The sequence below is a fragment of the Kryptolebias marmoratus genome, linkage group LG17 (assembly GCF_001649575.2).
Source record: "Kryptolebias marmoratus isolate JLee-2015 linkage group LG17, ASM164957v2, whole genome shotgun sequence".
NCBI classification, from domain to species: Eukaryota; Metazoa; Chordata; class Actinopteri; order Cyprinodontiformes; family Rivulidae; genus Kryptolebias; species Kryptolebias marmoratus.
Genome location: NC_051446.1, coordinates 225056 through 248446, shown reverse-complemented (window position 1 = coordinate 248446; position 23391 = coordinate 225056). Strand labels below are relative to the sequence as shown.

General features: G+C 37.1%; 1 protein-coding gene across 1 annotated transcript in view; it reads right to left on the bottom strand.

Annotated features, from left to right (window-relative positions):
- Nucleotides 1-1445: 1445 nt before the first annotated feature.
- cftr (CF transmembrane conductance regulator) overlaps nucleotides 1446-23391 on the bottom strand; it is a 67625-nt gene continuing 45679 nt past the window's right edge. The window contains exons 15-27 of the mRNA XM_037980626.1: nucleotides 22631-22759; nucleotides 22500-22537; nucleotides 21635-21921; nucleotides 20729-20808; nucleotides 19093-19243; nucleotides 16463-16690; nucleotides 14989-15089; nucleotides 11043-11273; nucleotides 8466-8621; nucleotides 8031-8120; nucleotides 7468-7640; nucleotides 5515-5620; nucleotides 1446-3894 (exon numbers count right to left, since the gene is read on the bottom strand). Of these exons, the coding sequence (XP_037836554.1) occupies nucleotides 3679-3894; nucleotides 5515-5620; nucleotides 7468-7640; nucleotides 8031-8120; nucleotides 8466-8621; nucleotides 11043-11273; nucleotides 14989-15089; nucleotides 16463-16690; nucleotides 19093-19243; nucleotides 20729-20808; nucleotides 21635-21921; nucleotides 22500-22537; nucleotides 22631-22759 (1986 nt within the window). The 3' untranslated portion in view covers nucleotides 1446-3678. The remainder of the gene's footprint in view (nucleotides 3895-5514; nucleotides 5621-7467; nucleotides 7641-8030; nucleotides 8121-8465; nucleotides 8622-11042; nucleotides 11274-14988; nucleotides 15090-16462; nucleotides 16691-19092; nucleotides 19244-20728; nucleotides 20809-21634; nucleotides 21922-22499; nucleotides 22538-22630; nucleotides 22760-23391) is intronic.

Below are 23391 nucleotides of genomic sequence, written 5' to 3'. Positions count from 1 at the left end.
AAGTAGTTCAAGGTCACAAGGTCAAAGGTCAAGGTCAGAACAGTCCATGAGCTCCAACTCTGCAACCGTTTACAGTAGACAGATCAAACTTCAGAGGCGGACACCTCACATCTTTAGGACCAGCCCTTTATGATTCCTGTCTGCAACTGATCAGCTCTTGGAGCCATCTTGGTTCAGCACGGACGCACACCGTGGCAGGCCCCGTCAAAGTTTCTCCAGGAACTTTCTAGTTTTAACTGTTCTTTTCCCAGGATGGAGTGGTTATCAAACATACACGTTCAGTAATATTTGGTTTGTGGTGGTTATTATCAACAACAATTCTGGCTGATATCTGATCACTCTTCTTCTCAGAATGGATAGTTTGTTTAAATTGGTTGGTTTCCTGCACAGACCTGGCTTTAAGCAGACTCCACATATTTACCATCAGGTAGAGGTCAGGGCTCAGGGAAGGCTATTCCAGAAGCTTAATGTCAGCCTGGTTTATTTATTCAGAAAGTAGTTTTTCTGATGTGTTTGGGATCATTGTCCTGTTGGAAAACCCAACTGGGTCCACATTTTAACCATCCAGCTGTTGATTTCAAGTGTAGTTGAAAACTTTGAAGGTAGACCTCCTCCTTGGTTATTCCACCTACTTTGTGTAATGCACCACTACCACAGCATGACGTTACCACCATGCATGACAATCGATTCAGTTAGGTTTGAAGGTTTTGAATCCTCCAATCATAGTTATCGTCCCTGTAGCTAAATATTTATTTACGTAAAATAGTCAGAGCTCCAGCTTTCACTTCGGGAGGAGGATGTCTGTATGGGAGAGCGCTGCAGAAATGGTTCTCCTTTCTCTACAGACCAACACTGGAGCTCTGTCCATGACCATCAGGTTCTTGGTCACCATCTTGACTAAGGCCCTTTTACCCCAGTCACTCAGATTGGTCAGACAGCCGGTTCTAGGAAGACTCCTGGTGGTTTATGGATGATGCAAGTCACTGTGCTCACTGGGACCTTCAATGCTATAGAAACTTTTCCAGACCCTTCCCCAGATCAGTGCTTCGATACAATCCTGTGGCAGAGGTCTACAGATAACTCCTTGTGGCCTTGTGGCTTGATTTGTGTTCTGAGACGTTACACAGACAGGTGTGTGTCCTTAAAAATTCTGTCCAGTCCACTGAATTCACCACAAAGTTGTAGGAACGTCTGAAGGATGATCAATTTGCAACAATTTCACAAAAGCTTTTTTTACTTAGTCATTATGGAATGTTGTATGTAGAATTTTCCATTTTGTAACATAAAATATGGAACAGGGGAAGAGGTGTGTATGCTTTCTGGATGCACTGTATCACAAGATTTACCATGAGAGACTCAAAAAAAAATCTGAAATCAATATAAGAAAATGTAAGAATATAAAAATTAAGGTCAGTGATGGAACATAAAATAACAACACAACAACAATCAGTCTCAAATTAAATTTTACTGGAAATACAGCTGATTGAACAAACATTTATAGTTTGTTGGACAGTTATGTCCCTTTCCTATGAATAAAAAAAAAACATTCATTTAAAATGTAAAAAAAAACTTTTCTCACAGTTAAAACATCAAAGCATATTTTCATGGTACCTGAAATTTCTTATTGGGGCTTTAATGAATTTATTATTCAGGAACATTTTCTTCCTTCAGCTAAAAATAAAAACAATGAAGATAAGAGTTAAAAAATGGCTCCCAACTTACAAGAAAATAACAAATGTATATGAAGAAATAAATGAATATATCTCACATAAAGATTGTTTAGATCATTTATAAAATAATGACAGCTGAGTAAAGTAAAACTGTGTCAGTAAGGACTGAATTCTCCATCTTGTCCTTTAAGAGGGATTGAAGAGCTGCTGTGCAGCTTTTTATCACCCAACTTTCTCCTTGCTGTGGGAGCCAAAAAGTACCTCAGGTGACTCTGAAGTGCATACAAATAGGAAAAATAAGGGTATTTGAGTCATCACACATACTTTGTATCAGTCAACAGCGTCTCCCTCCCTGATGATGTGTGTTCTGACAACAGCGAGGCTACTGAGGGGTCAGGCTGACATACTGATGTCAGTAATCAGACAATGGTTCCATACGATACACATGAAGGAGCTGCTGATGCATTCAGCCTGCACTCTGATCATGCTTCATTACGGGAAGTTTATTTTTTTCCTGTAGAGAAAGCAGCTGAAAATGAATCCACAAAGTATTATAAAATAACGCAGTTCCTCAAACAGTGATTTGTAATCTGAGTGAGTCCCTGCAGGTTCTCTGAACATTGATTTGGAAAGTGAACTTTTATTTTCATTTGAGAAACGTGAGTCAGATTTTTATAGTAACTGCAATTTTTCTACGAAAAAGGAAACTAAGAGGAACCCAACAAGAACAAGTGAAACTTAAAGGGACAGTTCAACTATTTTGAAGTGGGGTTCTGTATAAAAGTTGCGAACAGTTAACATCTTACCTGCTGTAGATAGCTCTTAATCTCTTAAATCTATTTTAATATTTCAGAATTTAAATATGTTTTGACATAACTGACTGATTTTTTTTTGGTACCACTTTACAAAAAGGGTACTTTTATAAATTACTTACTAATTCTTTATCAGTAGGTTAATATGAGTTTGTAAACACTTTAGAAAGAACTGTATACACTTTATAAACAAAAATCATTACAAAACGGGTATAAAACATCATTCTTACACTGAAGTAGACTTACCTTTTAGCAAAATCAAGTGCACTTTAATTAATTTAGGTCAATTACATTTTTTAATTTAAATACCTTTTTGTGCTAAAACTAATTGTCTACAAATTTTCATAGTGCAAGTCAGTCACTGACAGAAGTGTGCTCTTTAATAAACAGTGAAAATGAAAAGAGCGGAGAAATGTTGGCTCACTATTTGGCAAAACTCAAATCAGTTTTGTCTTTTTTAATCTAATGCACTGTAATAACTACTTAGTGTTTGAAGTTTAATTAGTACCTGTATTATTAACTGTTTATTAGCAATTTAAACATGTCCCCTTATTGTAAAGTGGTACCAATATTTTTTTCTAAAATTTTAAATTTAAATTTTGGAATCAGGAATCTGAAGATGATTGAAATGAAAACAACCTAATAAAAAGCAGAAAATCGGCTTGTTTTTCAGCCACACGAAGTCGGAATTTAAAACGTATAAGTCAAACATAAAAAAGAGAAATATAAGATCAGAACTCTGAGTTACTAAGAGTTTTTTTGGTTTTTAAATCACAGTGCTGGAACTAGGCTTCCATTAGTGAGATGGTGTGTATCCAAATGATTTGTAAAAAAAATCCATTTGTTTGCTGCATGTTATTTGTGCTTATCTATCTTACAGTCTACGTATGTTCAGAGGTTTTAAAAAATTGTTTAAATGAGTAGTTTTATCAAAAATCAAGTAAAAATACATATTTAAGTTTATCTAACTTCCCTTTTTTTGATTCTAGTAGATTATGATTCAGACTAAACTAAGAGAATTGGGTTCTCCTACAAGTGAAGAAGGAACCCATGGTTGGATGTTGGTAAATCTGGGCAATGGTGCTTCAAAAATGAGCCGAATTCACGAATATTCAGAAATTGGATCAAACCTTTCTTTTTGTCCATGTAAATAGGAGTGTGTGCGTGTGTGTGTGTATTGGTGTGAGGCTGGCTGCTTAGAGTCGAGTGTCCTGGACCTCATCCTCAGCTTCTTCTAACAGGGATGAGATCTTGGCAGCTGGCGGCGGTGCCCTCTTGGTTGAGTTCAGGCGGTGAAGCGCTGGGAAGAGACGGAGCCGGTCAGCAGGGCTCATGGCCTGTTTCAGGTGACTCACCTCATTCATGAGTTTCTGAATGGAGTCGTAGCTTTTCAAGGAGCTGTTCTCGATCATCTGTGCAGGAAGGAGAGAGGAAAAGATGCACTGATTCTTCTGGGTTATGGTTGGAGAAGAATATTGATTCCAGATTGTCCAGAATAGAATATTGCAGACTTCATATGTGCAAATTAAATCATATAACTCTAATCTGAAATCTAATATCAAATCTAAGAAAAAGAAAACTTATTTTTAGAGAATTTCTAACTTCAACCCAAAATCCATTTAAGTCATAACATCTAATACTGCATCCATGTTGTTATCATGGATGCAGTATTTGGTTCAGCATTGTCTTTCTGAAATATGCAAGGCCTTCCCATCTGGATGGGAGCAGATGTTGTTCTAAAATATGTATATACATTTTTGCATTAATGGTACATGTTTAATCATTTAATATGTTTACTATGTTTCACTGTGAACGAGCTGTGGTAGCTCAGTGGTCAGTGCTGCACACTTGAAATCCTCAGGTTTCATCCAGGTTGTGTCAAGAAGGGCATCTGATGTGTGAGTTTGCTTGCTGTGGTGACCCCTGCAGAGGGGAGCAGCCGAAAGAACAGCAACACTGTTTCATTGTGAATAAAATATGGGTTTATGAGATTTGCAAATGATTGCATTCTGTTTTATTGGCATTTTACACAATGCCCTAACCTTGTTGGAATTGGGATTGTACTTCTCACGTGTTATTATTCCATTTCTGTCACATTTTTCAGTGTGTGATGACTAAACATGTCTTCAACTTACAGTTCAGGAATTTCTTTAAATATGTCTTAGAGGTTTTACACAGTGACTGTTTGAGGATAGCTTTCTATTGTGTTTTTGCTCTGTCTGTCTTATTAAGAATGCTGTTGGAGATGGAGAACCACAGGTGTAGTTCTCACTGGAGTTCCCAAACTCCACACTTTCCAGTTTTAAACTGATAAATCTCCCCAGATGGAAAGCAAAACATCTTTAACTGCAGAATAAAAGTCCAGTTGCTTTGTTTTTTAATTTTTGGGGATTCATAGGTATGGTTAACATGGTGACCCTAATGAGCCACTGGCAGCAGCTTTAACATTGTTTTGATTTTGGTTTTCTTTACACTTTTTATATAGTTTTTATAGCTAAATGTAAGCATATTATCAGTTTAGATTATTGCAAAACTACACTAAGTCTTTAATTACTATTGGGCTTTAGAGAAGAAAGCTGATGTTTGTTGGAAATTCAGGCAACAGCTGCAATAGCACCTTTTAAACTTTTTTCAGAAATATTTTAGTTCATGATAACATTTACTGTATTATTGTAATATTAAAGGTAGGTTTGTTTGCTATCATAGACAGATTAAATTAATGATGTTAGCTCACGTTTTTGCTCCTGTAGGTGCACTCTTTTCTAACACAACCACAAGGCACACATTACAGTCATGCCAGCTGCTTCTTCCAGAACAAACCCTCATTGCAAACACGCCAACAAACACTGCAGCACACCTGTCTAAACCCACAACATGAGGGACGGGAGTTTCACTTTTAATCACATCTCATCATCAAATGCCAAGTTTGATGAGACTCACAACAAAAACCCATCATGACTCATGGGACCGATGAAAATAGAGTTTTAGTTAAATGACCAAAAAAAAAAAAATCCAAACTCGTAAAAACTCACCAGGAATGACTGACAGTCCAGCAGTGGCTCCACCTTGTGTTCTGATAGGATGACGGTGCAGCCAGAAAAAGATTGCTTTAGTGTCTTCCTCAGCACCTGCAAGGTTCTGCTCACACACGCATGCACACACAGAGACACACACACAGACATAATTATCATCATCATCATCACCATCGTTGTCTCTTTTCACTGCTAACACAGTTTACCCTGCAACCAAACCTGCACAAAGCTAAACCACTTATTACAGGCTTCATTTACCATTATGACCTTGTTCTGAGCACATGCTTACACACACACACACACACAGTAGTACTGTAAGCGCTACAGATTGTCACCACATGCAGTGACAGGAACGCCTCACGTGGTGGCCTTCCATGGTCTGTGCTTCACTCTGACCTCATCTTCTAAGATCCCATAGGGCCAAAGAAAATATACAAACTTCAGATCACTTTCACAAGCCAGCTGTGTGTGTAAGTGCACCGCCACCAGCAACTCAGCCAGATTAAAATCTATCATGTCTAACTGTGAAAGCAATAGTGGAAGTTAAGGATATCCTGAGCTGATCACAAGAATAAGAGTAGAGATCATGGCATTTTTCATTGATCATATCAGAGTATCTGGAACTCCCAGCTCCCGATCTGATACTGTCTGTTGTTTTATGTTGAGTCAGCACGCCACAATACAACTGTCATACAGCACTTGTTGAAACCAGATGTTTACATACACTGTATAAAAAGGCATAACCATTATTTTCTCACTGTCTGACATTAAATCAGACTAAGCTTCTCCTCTTTTAGGTCAGTTAGGTTCCCCAAATTATTTCTATAACTTTAACTTCCTGACTGATCTCTTGAGATGTTGCTTCAATAAATCCACATAATATTCTTTCCTCATAATCCCATCTATTTTGTGAAGTGCACTGGTTCCTCCTGCAGCAAAACACCCCCACAACATGATGCTGCTGCCCCCGTACTTCACAGTTAGGATGGTTTTTCAGGCTTACAAGATCCCCATCCACTGTATAATTTTGAACATTGACAGAATTAAAGGTCATGACAGTTTATATCAAATAAAAGTGTTGTAATTCATTGTAGAATGCAGTACAACCAGGAGTGTTCAGAAATATAAACAATAAAACATCAATTCCTTCCAAGCCAGTTCATAAAGCCCCTCTGTTATTACACACAGAGAGTCAGGACCTAGGTAGGATGCAAACAAACTCCAGATTAAAATATGGCACTGAAATAGTTTCTCCTTCAGATATAAACGAATGACTTCAAGGAGCATAAATTCCAATACACTGATATACCATTCTGAGATGCTAGGAGGATCTTTTGAAATCTATAATAACAAGATACATTTCCTAGCAGAGAAAAGCAAGATTTCAAGACGTTTTAGTTGGTTAGTGGGAAGATTTCAAGGATGTTTTATACCCAGAATACACATCAAAGGAGAAATGTGCAATGTTTGACCCATTACGATATTGAATTCTTTGACTATGTTTACCCAAAATTTGTGAATGTGCATGCTGCTAAATAAGAAATTAAAGTATCAGCCTTCATCAAGATCACATTTATTAAATAACTTTAATAGGCCTTGGTTCATTCTGTTTTGCCTCACTATGGTCAAATGTAACTTGTGAGTCATTTTTAAGTGCAGTTCTTTGGTTTTATTAGTGGGAAAACACCTATTTAAAGTTAAGGGTCAGTATGTAGGCTGTAATAACATTTAGACTAAATGTTACTACAGCCTACATACTGACCACCAAATGATTTAGTGGTATAAATGGCAGATTCCAACCAAAATACTCTCCACTCACCACCCTCTCCATCTCAGTATATGTTGAAAAAAAACTTTTGGTATGTTGACACAAAAATTATTCTCTAAAGATAACCATTTATCTTTTAACTGAGTGAGCTCCCATGAAGACTGTGTTTTGATGCTGATACTGACATGGAGTCGAGGTAAGCAGAGGGCTCATCCAGGAGAAGGATCCGGGCCTTGCTGAGGATGGAGCGGGCGAGACACATGAGCTGTTTGTGTCCATTGCTCAGAACGCTGCCTCCATCTTCAAGCTGAAAGTCCAGCTTATCAGGAAACTGCTCGATGACTGACTTCAAACCAACCTGAAGTAAAATGAGACATTTTACTTTACTGCACCTCTTTTGGGGTTGAGCTCACACATTAAGCCTGCTGGTAACTCCAGCAGTAAAAAAAAAGACTTTATATCTCATATTTATCAGTATTTACATTATAAATGTGATGGAAACAGTGCAGGATAGGATGGTGCAGGGGGAAGGAAAATCTGCTTTAATCACTCAACCTTTTTGGTGTTTTGGTAACATAATTAGAAAAGCAAACAGGTATTTAAATGTGAATGTAATTACTAGATTTATTACAACATAGGTCCATCACCTCTAATTGGTCCATAAAATCCAAAACATGTTCAACAGAGCAAATGAATTTATCAATAATCACTGCAGTTACAATCACAGCAAGAGAAAATGTAGCTTCACCTCCTCAGCGACCCTCCATAGCTCCTCATCACTGTAACGACCATACGGGTCCAGGTTCATCCGGAAAGATCCAGTCAAGATAAATACTTTCTTTAACACAAAACAAGAAAAAAAGAAAAAGGCAAAATGTTCATTGGCTGACTTACACACCTTAAAAATTAAGGCCAGGAAAAAAAAAAAATCAAATAATTTCTTTTAGACTCTTCTGTAGCTGTGACTTCATTAGCAGGTATGAGCACCTTGTGAAAAGTCTTTCGGTGGCAAAAATAATAGAAAACACAGACAAAAATGGTTTTCTTTTTACAATCCAAGTTTACACTGTCCTGCTGTGATTCCCTTCACTGTAACATAATTACAGCACCACCCATGTGGATCTTTCTTTGTATTCTTGTTTGTATCAAAAAGATCTGAAGAGCTGAGCAGTCAGAGGCGTACCTGCGGGACCACTCCAAAGGCCTTCCTCCAAGTCTGCAGGGGAATGGAGCTGGAAGAAATACCATCAATAGACATTTCTCCTTCAGTGGAAGCGAGCCGCAGCAGGGCAGACAGCAGGGTACTCTTTCCTGAGCCTGTTCGACCCAGCAGACCCACCTACACACACATCACCAACAACAACAATTAGGCTGATAGTAGGCCAATATTGACTATAATTTCTACCAAAAGCCACTCAGGGTTACTATTCACCCAGTCATAGTGGTCTGAAGGTTGTTGTTTTTTTATAAGATTTTCTCTGAAGAGCCTGCATTCACAAATGGCTGTGATGCCAGTTCAGAGGATAGAACAAAAAAACAAGTTCCCTCACAAGGTAAAAAGTCAGAAAACTTACCCATTAAAAATGTTTTACACATTACTAGCAAAAGGAGAGTCAGATTGGACAAAATCAGTTTGAAAATTCTGTCATGCAGTGTTATGATGTGTGGGAATACAACTAAATCTAAACACCCATGAAGCTCAACATCATTAAGTGCTTCTTTGAAAATGGAGTTAAGCTTGTTGCATCCTTTACATGACCAAGAAAATTGTTAATTTCCTCAAGGTGACAAGAACAAAAACAAAATTCATTCATGCCAGAACATTTCATATTTCACAAAAACTCAGGAGCAGAACTCCTGTCTACAAAATGTCAGAATTTCCACTTTTGGACACCACATAAGAGAAAAAGTTCATCCCAGATGATGTGTTAAGAACAAGTTGGAAAAACTCCCAAACCAGGGCTGCAAAAAATGACCTTTTTTTTCTTGCAGCCCTGGGAGTGAGAACAGTTTTCTCGGTTCTTGTGGAGAATGGACTAACTTGTACACCAAACATCTAATTTTTTTTTTTGGCACAGCTTATTTTCTGGTTTTGAAAAGAACATTTTGAGGTAAGGATGCAGGCTTCTGTTTTTCCTGTGTGAACTTTCAGGTGGTTTAATTAATTCTGAATTCCATTTGTTTTATTATTATCCACATTTGGGAGGCAGGCAATAATATTTTTGCCTGTGCCTGTGTGTACATGTTTGTTTGTCTGTCTGTTAACATAATATTTCATGAACCACTGGGTGGATTTTAATGAAACTTTTGGAAAGTAATCCTTATCCACGTTCACAAAACAGTTCAGTGAAATGGCTGCAGACCAGTCTGTCTTTAGGCTGTCTGACCGTTCATTAATCACTATTGGAGACAACCTTGTCCTGCATCAACATGAGCGTTCAAAAATGAAGCGAGCTTCATAGAACCAAATGAGGCATGGAGCACAATATATTAAATGTGCATCTTCTCTTTGGTAAGGAATGCGTTTCTTGTTGTTTAGGCTTTTAAATCCTGCAGCTGGATGGTCGCACAAATCTTGTGCTATCACTACACCACATCATCTCCTTATTGAGCCACAAAGCTGGCTTACCTTTTTCCCATCCAGTGTTACGGCTCTGTTACACTTGGTGGCACAAAAGCGCATCAAGTGGTGGACTGATTTTAACCCTCCAGGCTGCCTTGGTCCATTCAGAAATTGCACCGAGGCAGCCAGAAGTCCCAGCTTAAAGAGTTTAGTGAAAGTGAAAGTAATATTGCATAATACCACACATAACGTCATTTTTTTTTTTGCCTGACTAATTTATACATTTCTTTATAATTCAGTTAAATATTTATAAAGCCTGCATTTCGGTCATTTGTAACTTGACACCAGATAGACTGAAAGTGTATTGAAAGTGAGACGTAAACACAAGCAGAACATCATCACCTCATCAGTTTGTCAGCAAAAATATACAGATATAGAGCAACGATAGCTTTAATGTGGAGTCATGTTTCTGTCCAACATTCATCCTGTGTGTCTTGAGAAGTGAGTAACATCACTTATACACATTAAATGATTAAATTATTGAGAGAAAATATAGATTGTGCTGTTGTGTTTTTAACCAACATGTACAGAGGCTTCAGGAAGTTTCAGACACCCATCATTTTTTCAGTTTGGTTATGTTGTAAAAAAATGATGACTTTTTTCTCCTTCTACACTCGGTATCCCATAATGATAAGGCAAAAACAGGATTATATACAATTTAATTTCAAAATGTATTATTAATAAAAAACTGAAACATCATATACACGTTTTCAGCCCCTTTACTTAGTATTAGGAAGCTCCTTTGGCAGCAGTTACAGCCTCAAGTCTTTTTGGGTTTGACCTCATGGTTCAGGTTTTGCTCTGACTGTCAGCTAGGAGGCCTTCTATAGAGAAGTGTGTGCCTTTCTAAGTCATGTCCAATCAATTTAACTGACCACAGATAGACTATAGTCAAGTTGTAGAAACATTTCAGCAGTGATCAAGAGAAATGTGAGGAACCTGAGCTAAATTTCAAGTGACATTTAATTTCAATTAAAAAAAAACATTTAATTTCTACTTTATTATTCTAGGGTACTGAATAAAAGTGCAAAAAGTAAAGAGGGTCTGAATACTGTCTGAACCCACTGTAAAAGATGTATTTCATAAAACGCTGGTCAGACAACATAAAAATGAGTGTACCCATCAGTCAGGACTTACGCTCTGCCCCCCCTCCACAGAGAAGGAGATGTTGTTTAGCACGGCTCGCCCAGCTTCTGTGTATTTAACAGTGAGGCCTTGGATGTCTAACTGGCCGCGGTTGGGCCAGTAGTTGTGCACTTGGGGGTTGTTGATGACAAGGTCAGATCCACCTTTCCCTCCTGATTTTCCCAGCAGCATCTCCTCTGATGGCAGGTCGATGAATTTGAACACTCGATCCACTGAACGCATCTAAGAGGACATAATGTGTGAACACATCCCCCACATGCAAACATTTTTTGTAATGTATATAACTAAAAAACATGCAACAACTATGAACATATTAACTTGTATTAAAGCTATCTCAGTGTTGCAATTTCTACTTATTTTTTTAAAGGTCAGCTGCAATTGTTGGCTAGTCAGTGACTCAAATTTAACTAAAAGTTGTGAGAAAATACAAACTTCCAGCTAAAGTCTCACTAAATTCTGAGTGTTTGAAACCAAGTGACCAGCAAGCCGTGCAGCTGCATTTTTAGCAGACAATTTTTGAAACCCAAGCTTATTTTTGTGTACACAGCTTAAAAACCTGTGCAGATTCTTTTGTTGCCAACCTCCGCCCTCATCATACCTGCTTTGTAGCCTTCTCAGTAGCCACCCCCATTTTATGATTTATTCTGCTTAGGCACACTTTTAAAATTAAGAGAAGCAGATTTAGACCATTTTTTTAAATAAATATTTTTATGCAGAGGAGCGCTCGAGTGCAGGTGTTTAAACGCAGCTTTTGAGACAGGTAGAAGGCACTCCTGACAACTCTGTAACTATATTTTTAGACAAACTCATTGGGGCAGTTTTTTGAATAAGTTCCATATTCAATCGACAGGACAGTAAGCCTCTGTGATTCAAGTGAGTAAATTGGAATTGTCAAGAGACATTCTAGAGACTCCCTCATGAAATGCAGCCCAGGAACCCTAAATAGGGTTCCTGGGCTGCATGTACAAAATATATATTTTTATTTAAACTATTCTTAGCCATTATTGAAAATGTGCAGTAATGCAGCAGTCAGCAAACATACACACATCACTCCCAGCATTGTGGCTGTGTATGCAAACTGAATGAAATGTTCTGCACTCTGATTAGCTCTGTCAGCTCCTCTAACCCAGATGTGGGGACTCAGCATCTGTGTGGGTTTAAAGTGAGTCAGAGGAGCCTCACACAGCCTTCATGAACAGATCCATGCAGCTGGGGTACCTGCACTTGTCTCTGCTCCCTTTAACCCCACCCTTTTCTGAGATAAACCAGAACAATTCAAACAAATGATGGAGATCTACAGCTTCAGCAGATGTGGTTTCTTATCTGCTAGAAACCACAAACCCTCTCAGCTTAAAAACACTAAAAAAAGTTGTTTTTTTGTCCTGACAATGACATATGGAGACTAAATCAGCAAGATGTTACATAAACCTATCAAACATTTATATAAACGGTCACTCTGTGCTGTTTTATTATATTTTATACTTTGTTTCTGTTAGGTTTTAAATACATAGACATCATTTGGAAACCACAGATCAGCCTAGTAAAATCTAAAATAGCTAAAAGTGTTGCTGTTATAAGAAGAATTAGTTTTGTCCTGGACTACAAATCTTTGCTTATTCTATACAACACACTCATTGTACCACATTTAACATATTGTGTGGAAGTTTGGGGGAATACATACAAAACAAATTTACAGCCATTATATGTCTTACAAAAAAAATCAATCCGTATACTACATAAAGTGGGATATTGGGAACATACAAACCAGTTATTTATCAAATCAAATATACTGAAATTCTGGGACCTGGTAATATTTAAAACTTCACAATTTATGTTTAAGGTCCGAAATCAAAAACTTCCACACAATATACAGAAAATGTTTAGTGACAGAGAGGGTGGTTATAATTTAAGAGGTGAGGGATATTTTAAAAAACAACATATTAGAACAACCAAGAAGAGTTTTTGTTTGTCTGTGTGTGGAGTAAATGTCTGGAATGGATTGAATGATGAGTTTAAAAAAATTACAAATGTAAACCAATTTAAAAAACGGATTAAAGAAGAGCTCATTTCAAAATATGATATATGAGATGACTGTTTAATAGTCTATAATGCAATTGATGATATAAATAGTATTTAAAATAATTGTACATAGTTGAATATCATGTAAAATGGAAACGATTTGTCTTCTTTTTGATGTTATGAAAGTTAATTGATAATAAATTGACAAGTAGGAAAAGGGCAGGACATTATAAGATGTATCTTCTCCTCCTTTTCGAACAGAATATAAAAAAAAAAATTTGCATGTCACATGGACAGAATAATTTGTTATACATTTTATTTCTTCAGTTTGTTTCATTGTATTTCATTTTCTTTTCTTTGATTGTTTTTACTGTCTCTTCAAAATAAAAAAAAAAAAAAAATTATTATTTTTTTTTTATAGCAGCAGTAAAACAAAAAGTTTGAAGATTTTGACCACTGCTCCTACAGCCATTTTATAATCTAAAAAGGTTCATTTAAAATATAAACATGACAAAACAAAGTGCCACCTCAGATTCATGTGGGTCATTTTTCAACCAGAACTGCCCAAAATGACAATGAATACAGTCTAAGGCATAATGACAATGTGTGTAAGAATTTAGAAATCTTCAAAATATTTATAAAATCCTGTTACTAAATAATGCGTACTAACTTGGGAGATACTTTTTCTGTTTAACCAAATAACAAAAAGCAATAAAATTATTTTAAACCACATATCATGAATAAATAAAAGTGCATCTTTTAAACACAATGAAGACACAGAGGCTGAGAAAAGAAGGTTTGTAATTGTAAAAATTGTCAGAAAATGTGACAAAAAATATTTTTTTTACTTCAGAGGGGTAAATTATTCCTCAAAAATAATTTGTCTAATGTTAGTGGTCTTTTTACTGTTTTTCTCTCTTAATTTGAACAGTTTTTGTTTATACATTTTTAATTACTCAATTTTAAAATCCGTATTATTTACCATACGTCTTTGAGTGGGGACACTTTTTTATGTCTCAAAAAGTCAATAATTGTGGAGTCCAAGCAAAATCATCTATCCCACATTGTAAATGTTAGTACATGTTTTGCATGCAAAATCATAAAATAAATAGAAATATTTTAGACTCACTGCAGAGATTTGAATTTTAAACCAGTAGATTTTTATCAAAACCTTTTGTGGTTTTGCAACTCTTAAACTAATAATGCAAAACATCCATTTTTTTTTTTTCTACCAAAACATTATACAATCATTGTAATAAATAAATGAATGAATAACTAGTGGATGTAACATGACCTGTGTTGTTTTGAACTGTTTTATAATTGGACTGAACTGAAATGTGGGACTATCTTAGTCCATCCATCAATTTTCTTTATCTGCTTCTCCTTTCCAGGTCACAGGGAGCTGGTGCCCATCTCCAGCAGTCTGTGTGAGAGGCAGGGGACACCCTGGACAGGTCTCCAGTCCATCACAGGGACACAAAGACAAACGAGACAAACAATCATTCACACTCACTCACACCTAAGGACAATTTAGGAGTTGCCAATTAACCTAACATGCATGTTTTCAGTCTGTGGGAGGAAACTGGAGTACCTGCAATAAACCCAAGTAAGCACAGGGAGAACATGTAAACTCCACCCAGAAAGGCCCCAGGCCTAGCAACCTTCTTGCTAGGAGGTGACAGGTCTAACTATCTTACTTCAGGTTGTAACTGGAGTGAACTGATCTGGACTTATTTGTTAATAATGCTGTGAATCATCATCATAAATAAACTGAATTGAACTTATTTTGAAATTTTATTGAAAGAAGTTTAAGATCTGATAAAATCAGAAGAGTTTTTAAGATGATAAAAAAAAAATTAAATAAAAAAATTATTACTATTTTACTATGTTTGTAGTTTTGTGAGTGTGAACCACATACCAGTCCGTCCACGCTGATACTGGTGATGATAGCCCATTGGAAGGTGCCAAGGATGAGCATTGCCAGTGCCACGATAATGCCAATCTCCCCAGGTTTGTCCTCTGTAAAGTGCATGTGCACACACAAACACACACAATCGTCAGCACCATCAAGTCAAAGCTAACCTCTCAGATGTCAGTTGCACTCATGTATTACAGCTCTGCTACTGGCTGCATTGAAAACTAATGAGCTGTGAAATGACCCTTAAACCTGCACTCAACATAAACACAATCTGTGACGCAGCACCTGTTTTTTGTGTGTTTGTGTGTGTATGTGCTTGAGTTCCCATTCATTTAATTAAACAAACACATGCTTCCTCTTGTGACATTCCAGCAGTTTTGATCAGACTGCAGACTAGCTGTTCTGACCCTTACATCTGACTCCACCCTGCAGCTCCCACACAAGATTTCTGCTTCTTAACAAACCAGACTGCATTTGTTTAATATTGTTTTTTTATGTTTAACATATATGACTTTTTTCACTTTTCTTTCAAACCGTCTGTCTTCCCTGTCTAAAATATGCAAATTACTGTTCTTAAATGTGTGTTCCTTGTCCCTGAGTTTCAGATGAACTGCTGAGGCCTTCACCTAACAAGCTGGTTCTTCTGTGTTGGGGCATCTATTTGTGTAGCTGCTGATTTGTTTCTCCAGTATAAAGGCCTGAACATTCCTCCCTGCACTGGACTTATACCTCGCAGCTGGGCTTGTGTTTAAACTGTGGAGGTTACCTCCAGTTCCAATTTCTAACACCTATAGTGCAGCCTTGACTCATTTCTCCAGGCAGCTTCACAACCATTTCTGTCTTGAAACACAAGACCAAAACAGCTCCCATGTTGTCTCATTAGGAAGCATTCAACAAGTGTCAATGACCCAAACAACTTACAGGTTTGAGGGTTGAGTCAGCGACTCATGTGACCTCAACAACCCTATTATTGAGATCGTTATAGCAATGCCTTATACACCTGGAACTTGCAACCACAATGGTAAATCTTTCAGATGAGATGAGAAATGTTTTCAAGAATTAAGAAAAGTCATCCAGTTGCCTTCTATTGAGCCACTTAAATTTGTTATGACCTGAATGACTCAGAATATCCATCATTGTATTAGGAAATGTTATTACCAATGTTATTGTTAATAACAATAACAATTAATAAAAATAACATTGTTAAATGTTATTAATTTTTCTTTCTCATCCAAATGCTTGAATCTGTAGCTATCTGACCACAACTTATATCTTAGCTGTCATCTATCTAACCCATCAAACACAACACCGAAAGGGCAAATGAGCCAATAAGCTTCAGTATAAAGATTAAATATTTTTGAATGACTATATTGTGAGTTGTATTTCATGCTTTAATCAAGTCCTTTTTTAAAGAATCTTAAAATCTTCCCTGCAGCCTCACATAACACCTCAAACAGATTACAAAGTAACTCACGGTTGGTTCCCACGGCAATGAAGGCAGCGGCAGTGAAGAACAACACAAAGAGCACGTCGCAACGAAAGAGGAACCACCTCAGTGAGGACAAGTAGTGGAACCACGTGGCAGTGTGAGTGTTCAGGGCTTTGTGGAAGAGTGTCTCAAAGTAGGTCTGGCGACCAAATGCACGAATCGTCCATAAACCCTTCAGTGAGATGATGAGGTGAGAGAATATAGGGCTACGAGCTGTAGGAAAGAGAACAAAAACATTGAAACTGTTTAAGGTAGACTCAGAATTTGACTGTCAAGACTGATAATCATTCACAAACACCACAGCTGCCAATAAATTTGGTTAGAAAAAACTTTTGAAAAAAGAAAAAAGACATCTCTTAAATAAACTTTTAGGTGCCTTTGAAGATGAAACATGAAAAAGAAAACGTTACAAAAAAAAAAAGTCTACCTTTTACTTAGAATATCATGCAAAAGGATTGTTATTAAAAACAGTACCATCCGCTGATTGTTGAATTCATTCAGCACCAACACAATGAGCCAACAAACACAGCCTGATTACCAGTCAGTCTGGAATCTCTCTGTTCATCCTTGATTTCCAAAGAGTGCTGTCAACAGATACCAAAACACCTCTAGGCATAACTGGAAAAATCTTACACCATCTCTAAACTATTATATATCTGAGGAATGTGACTCAGTTTGTTGACTAATACACGTTTTCACTGCGTTTAGTCTGACATACTGCATAAAACAGCCGAAAGAACAACACCAGGATAGGGCTGGAGGAAATCCCAGCTCAGCTCATCTCTATGACCGCAATGTGTTCTCATCAGCTCAGGAAACACCTCGCCGTCACCACCAAAGCATGGGCTCAGTGAGGGCAGAGCGGGAAAGTCTAGCAAACAGAGTGGCATCCCCTTAGCAGTCTAATGTCCTGTTTTCAAATTGTAAGACTGCATAAGCCTGCTCTGCTTTGTTACGTACAAAACATGACAGTTCTTCTGGGCTCTAACACAGAATGAACTTTCTTTTTAGTGCATCTTTACATACAATCAACTGTTTGAACATGCACTTCCTGAAATTTTTTGGTACAAAAAACACCAACTGGATGGTAGAGATCCACTTTGGTCTTGACTACGTATCGAACTAGTTGTTAGCTTATCAGTCCTGTCAAATTTAAACTCCGTTTCTCCAATTTGACCTTCAAAATTTCATAATAGTTCATTCAAACACTAATAATTACACCTTTACATCATAATTTGCACTAAACATGCTATAGCTAGCTGCTGCTGCTCTTTCAATCTGCAAGTAACCACATAATTCTATTCTAAAATCATGTATTGAAAACCTGACATCTGTATAAATGTCTTTAAAATAGCATTTGCATGGACTCCTATGAAACTTTGGAGATTGGAGTTGTTTTAAGACAAAAGTAGTCCACTTTAGTCTTGGCTGCTTTTCAAGAGACCCTCAGGTCGTTAAGCTTGTTAATTTTGTTCATCAAAATGCAGTGAGATTTGTTTCCCACAGATACATTTCCTATCATATTTCAGACTATTTCATTCATCAGCAAAATTTGCCTCAACCTCAATCTTTACACCACATTAAAAACACAGATAACCAATTTATAAGAAACATTTAGCTCCCCCTAGAAAATACACTGTTGGGCAAAAACACAGCATAATTTGGATAGTTGCACTTTCTTTGCCTCATTAACTTCTGAGGGAGAATTCACAAACAAATCTTTTCAAAACAGAAGCGGACATTATTGGGATAGCTGACTAGTGGTGTCATTTCATAATTTTGACATTTGAGAATGTCTACTTTTTTCCAGTCAAAAGAAAGTTATGGTGGTGATGGTTTGATCCCCCAGTCTGGGGAATTAAATCATCAACCATCATCTAAATTTACATAGCTTTTGTGCTGGACTGTCTTTTCTTGGTACAATCAATCACAAAGCTTTTCTCAAATGCAGGTAAATACTTTTACAGGCAACAGTCTATATTGTTGGGTAAAAGAGAAATACATACTAAATGTCAGGAACGGTGGAGACGATGGCGAACCCAGAACGCAGACTCATAATAAGAGGAACGAAAACTAATTTATTGAACTAAAGGAACAAAATGAAAACAAAAAGGCTGACGTGGCAGCAAAAACTGAAACTAAGTACAAACATTGACAAACAAGGTGTGAAAAAACATGGAGCAAAACAAGACCAGCAGGGAACCTAGAACAGCAGCGAGACAACAAGCAAACCAATGACTAACACAAACCAATGACTAACACAGACAATGAACCAGCGACTAGTGGGAGAAATGACCGGGTATTTGAGTACTGAGGATAACGAGGTGAGTGGGAACAGGTGAAGTGATTACAGAGTCGGGACAGGTGTAGATGGGCGTGGTTAACAGGCAAGTGAGTGACTGGGGAAGGGTGAAAAGCAACATGAACATGAGACAACAAAAAGCAAAATACAGAATCGAAACAAAAACCCCAAACCAAAGAATAAAAATAAAACATAAACAAAACCCATAGAAAAACCAAATCACCACACTAAAAACACTTTAAAATCTAAAGATGTATAAAACAAGTTTCAACATTTGTGATCAATAGTGGAGAACTGGCTACTTTGCTCTCACCTTCAGCCTCTAGTTGTTTGAGTTGCTGTCCAGTTCGTAGGAAGTACTTCCTGATGACCACAAAGATAACAGCCAGTGGGATGGCAGCAATGAAGATGTATGGCCGAATGATGGAAACAGTGAAGATGCACCCAATGACGAGTAAGGTCAGCTGGTGAGAGGAGTAAATAATCAGATAGGCCTAAGTCAAAGTGCAAAAATTATTCTTAGTGATTATTTTTGCACTGCTGAACCTTTAAAGACTTTATAAATAGTCAATGGACTGTACTTATATAGCACTTTTCTAGCCAACCAGGTGACTCAAAGCACTTTATAACCCAATCTGTGGCCTCATTTACCCATCATCCACACACATTCGTACAGCGCTCTACTACATCTCTACAAAGCTAATCTGAATAAATCATCTGTAGCAGAAGTCCCCAAGCCCCGGGCCACGGACCGGTACCGGTCCGTGAGTCATTTGGTAGCAGGCCGCACAGAAAGAATAATTAACTTACAGTATTTCCGTTTTATTTATTTTTAGTCTGAAGGACTCTATTTTGAAAAATGACCGGATTCGCTCCATTACATCCATCTATGACTCAATCTTGATGCATGTCAAAATGCTTATCTAGGTCACAATGATACTTTACCGCTAAAAACAATCCCAGAAGAAATGAGTAAAAAACAAACATCTCTGGAAGCCCTAAATGAAACCGTCTCATTACTGAGAAACAGGCACAGGGCTCCCACTGATTCAGCGTTATGGTGAGTTGTATTCTTTGTGGACTTTATATTTGTGGTGTATCTTATTTTAAAGAACATGTTTAAACATCGCCATATTGACCAGAGAACATTAGGGGGAGGAGAGGGTGTTATTCATGTTGATAACGCAATACTAGGACGCAGCTGACAAAGCTGCAAGTACATGTTGGATTCACGTTTATTATGTTTTTAAAAATACCCCCATTTTCATGCCGCTTGTATCATTTTATTTTGTTGTATTTATCCGTCACACCTTTAAAGGCCAGTCCGTGAAAATACTGTCTGATAATGAACCAGTCCGTGGAGCTAAAAAAATTGGGAACCGCTGCTTTAGATCATGTTCATACACTGATGGGGCACATCGGAGACATTTAGAGGTTCAGTGTCTTGCCGAGGGGCACTTTGACATGTGGCATACTGGTGGAACCAAATCTCTAGCTGTCTCGTCAGAGGACAACTTCTCTAACTACAAGTTAAATCTAAAAATTTAGCCACAATAAAACACCTCAAATGATCTCTCAGTATAAGACCATAATGGGCATCAATACAAAATTTAAAGAGAAATTAAAGACTTTTTAACTTTAGTAATTGTGAGAAGCATTACGTTGACTATGTGGAGCATTGACATATTGGTCAGTTACGTAGTTCTCTATAATACGGATAAACTCAGTCAACAAATATCAGTTTACACCAGCTTTGATGTTACACTGACTGAACAATAATTTACAGTTATTATGTCTTACTTTTTACAGGCTTGAGTAAGAATGAATGAAGATAATCATTTGAATTATATCTATTTACCATGTGAAATAGCTGTGTGGAATGAGATAATATGTCAGAATAACTAAAGCTTACCTGCTATAGAACATTGTCTATAATGTTGATTAGATACCTGTATGAGGTCAAAAAGCACCAGAGGCAGCATGTCATCTATAATGGTCATGTCCTTGGTGAATCTGTTCATTATCCGACCTAGGAAGGAAAAAAAACAATAAATTAAAAAAAGTTTTGCATTGAACTGCATTATAATGAAAGGCAAATAAATTGTAAGACAACCCCTATTTTGAAAAAGTTGGTATGTTGTGTAAAACATAAATAAAAACAGAATGCAATGACTGGCAAACCTCATAAACCCAAATTTTATTCACAATGGAACATAGCAAACACATCAAATGTTTAAACAAAGAAATTGTACCATTTAAAAAAAAGAGGCCGTTTTGAATTTCATGGCAGCAACATGTCTCAAAAAAAGTTGGGACAGGGGCAACAAATGGCTGTAAAAGTAAGTGGTACGAATAAAACACAGCTGGAGGAGCATTTTGCAACTTATTAAGTTATTTGGCAACAGGACAGTAAGAGGACTAAATATAAAAAAAACATTTTAGAGAGGAGTCACCAGTTTATAAAAACTGTGTCTAACAATAGTGAAAGAATTTCAGAATAATGTTCCTCTAAGAAAAATTGGGAAGACTTTGAATATCCCATCATCTACAGTTTATACCATCAAAAGATTTAAAAAATCTGGAGAAATCTCTGAGCTCAAAGAACAAGCCTAAAAGTCAATACTTAATGCCCATGATCTTCAGGCCCTCAGGGGCCACTGCATTAAAAACAGGTCTGATATTGTTATCACTCCATGGATTCGGGAACACTTCCACAGATCATTATTTGTAAACAGAGTTCATTGAATTATCATGAAATGCTGCTTAAAGCTCTATCATGCAACGAAGACGCCATATGTGAACACCATCCAGAAACAGAGAAGATGTTAATGATATGAAAGTATAAATTATGGCACCTGTTTTCATGGTGTTGAGCACAGACATGGGGGCTCGTAGTACAGCACTAAGCATCTGTTCATGCAGTCTTTTGGAGACAGTGAGCAATGTGTGAACCAATGGAAGACCCCTGAAGGCTCCCAAGGCCAGTATGCTGTCCGAATGAGCCACAAAAATGTAGATGATGTAGTAAGCACTGGTTGGAGTGAAAATGACTGCCAGGTGAACAGGGGGTGATGATGCATTGGGATGCTGTTCATCAATGTAGTTGGGTGAGTTTGGGTTGGCACCATCCCTCCAGATCTTACTGATTGAACAGAGCAAAAGCTGTAGATTAAAATATGGACTAATTTTCTGTCTAAAAACTGAGGCAGAACTACAAACATGCACAAGTAGACTGGTAAACCTAGATAATCATTATAGATAATAGCAGCTAGACATACCTCGAATTAAAGCTAAGCCTTAATATTCAGTTACATTTACTATCAGCACATGTTACATATCAAATTAATGATCAGGCACATTGGGTCACAGTTTGTTGTTCATCATAATTACATAACTTGTCATCTAGATAATATATATAAAAAAGATTATATAAAAAAGATCTAAATCTAAAAAGTTCTTAGCTCATCCCATAGAGAAATTAATTTGACTTGGTGGTTAAGAAACCTTTACATATACTGAACATTTACTTATTATTGTTATTACTTAATAAAATAGAAAGTTAGAAACCACAAAAACACTAATAAATAAAAAACTGCAATAAATAATGAGAAACTAGAACAGATGAAACAGTTTGATTGATAATTATCAGAAAGGGAGACTGTTTCTGTTGATTCTTTTAGATTTTTTTGTTTGTAAAGGAGTATAAAACATGACACTCACGAGGTGATGAGGAAAATGCCAATGACTGAACCAGCCACCTATTGGTTCAAGAGGAGAAATTTAGAGTTAGGTCAGTTAATTTTTTTTGAAAATACAAAAAAAACTTCAATTTGAAGAGACTGTGAGTTTACCTCAATGACAAAAATAATCATAATAAAAATTAGAACATAGATTAGGCTCCTATTGGTGGAAATATAGCGCAGGTAAGTACTCCATGAGGTCGTTTGAAAGATGTTCTCCCGCTCATCTGCAAAGCATTCCTGTAAGGAAGCAGAAATGTTTTTCCATGCTGAGTGAAAATGGACACAACCACCAGCTCTGAAATGCCAAACCAGCTTAGAGGTGCTTTACAGATTTAGAAATTTGGGGGAGGGGGAGGTGGTGTAGGTGATGAATTTTGTGCGAAGGAGAGGTGTTGCACTGCATGAGGAAAATGGTGGTCACACCAGATACTGACTGGTTTTCTGACCCCCACAATACAGTAAAAATAAACTGCACAGTTTAGCGTGACCTTTTATTGTGACCTTTTTATTTTATTAAGCCACACCTGTGTAATAACCATGCTGCCTAATCAGCATCTTGATATGCCACATATGTGAGGTGGATGGATTATCTCAGCTCACTAACACAGATTCACATCAATTTGAGAGAAATGGGTCTAAATGTCCTAGATCTTTGAGTTTAGCTCATGAAAAATGGGAGCAAAAACAAAAGTGTTGTGTTTATAATTTGGTCAGTATACATGCCGTTAGCCAAATAGACTAATTTCACTCTTTTGTTTGATGTAAGGTTTCAAGAAACAGCAAAATGTTAATGATCAGAAAATGTCTAACTTAAACTGTTTACAGACTAATGGGTGATAGCTTATACACATACTTAACACGCTGTAGTT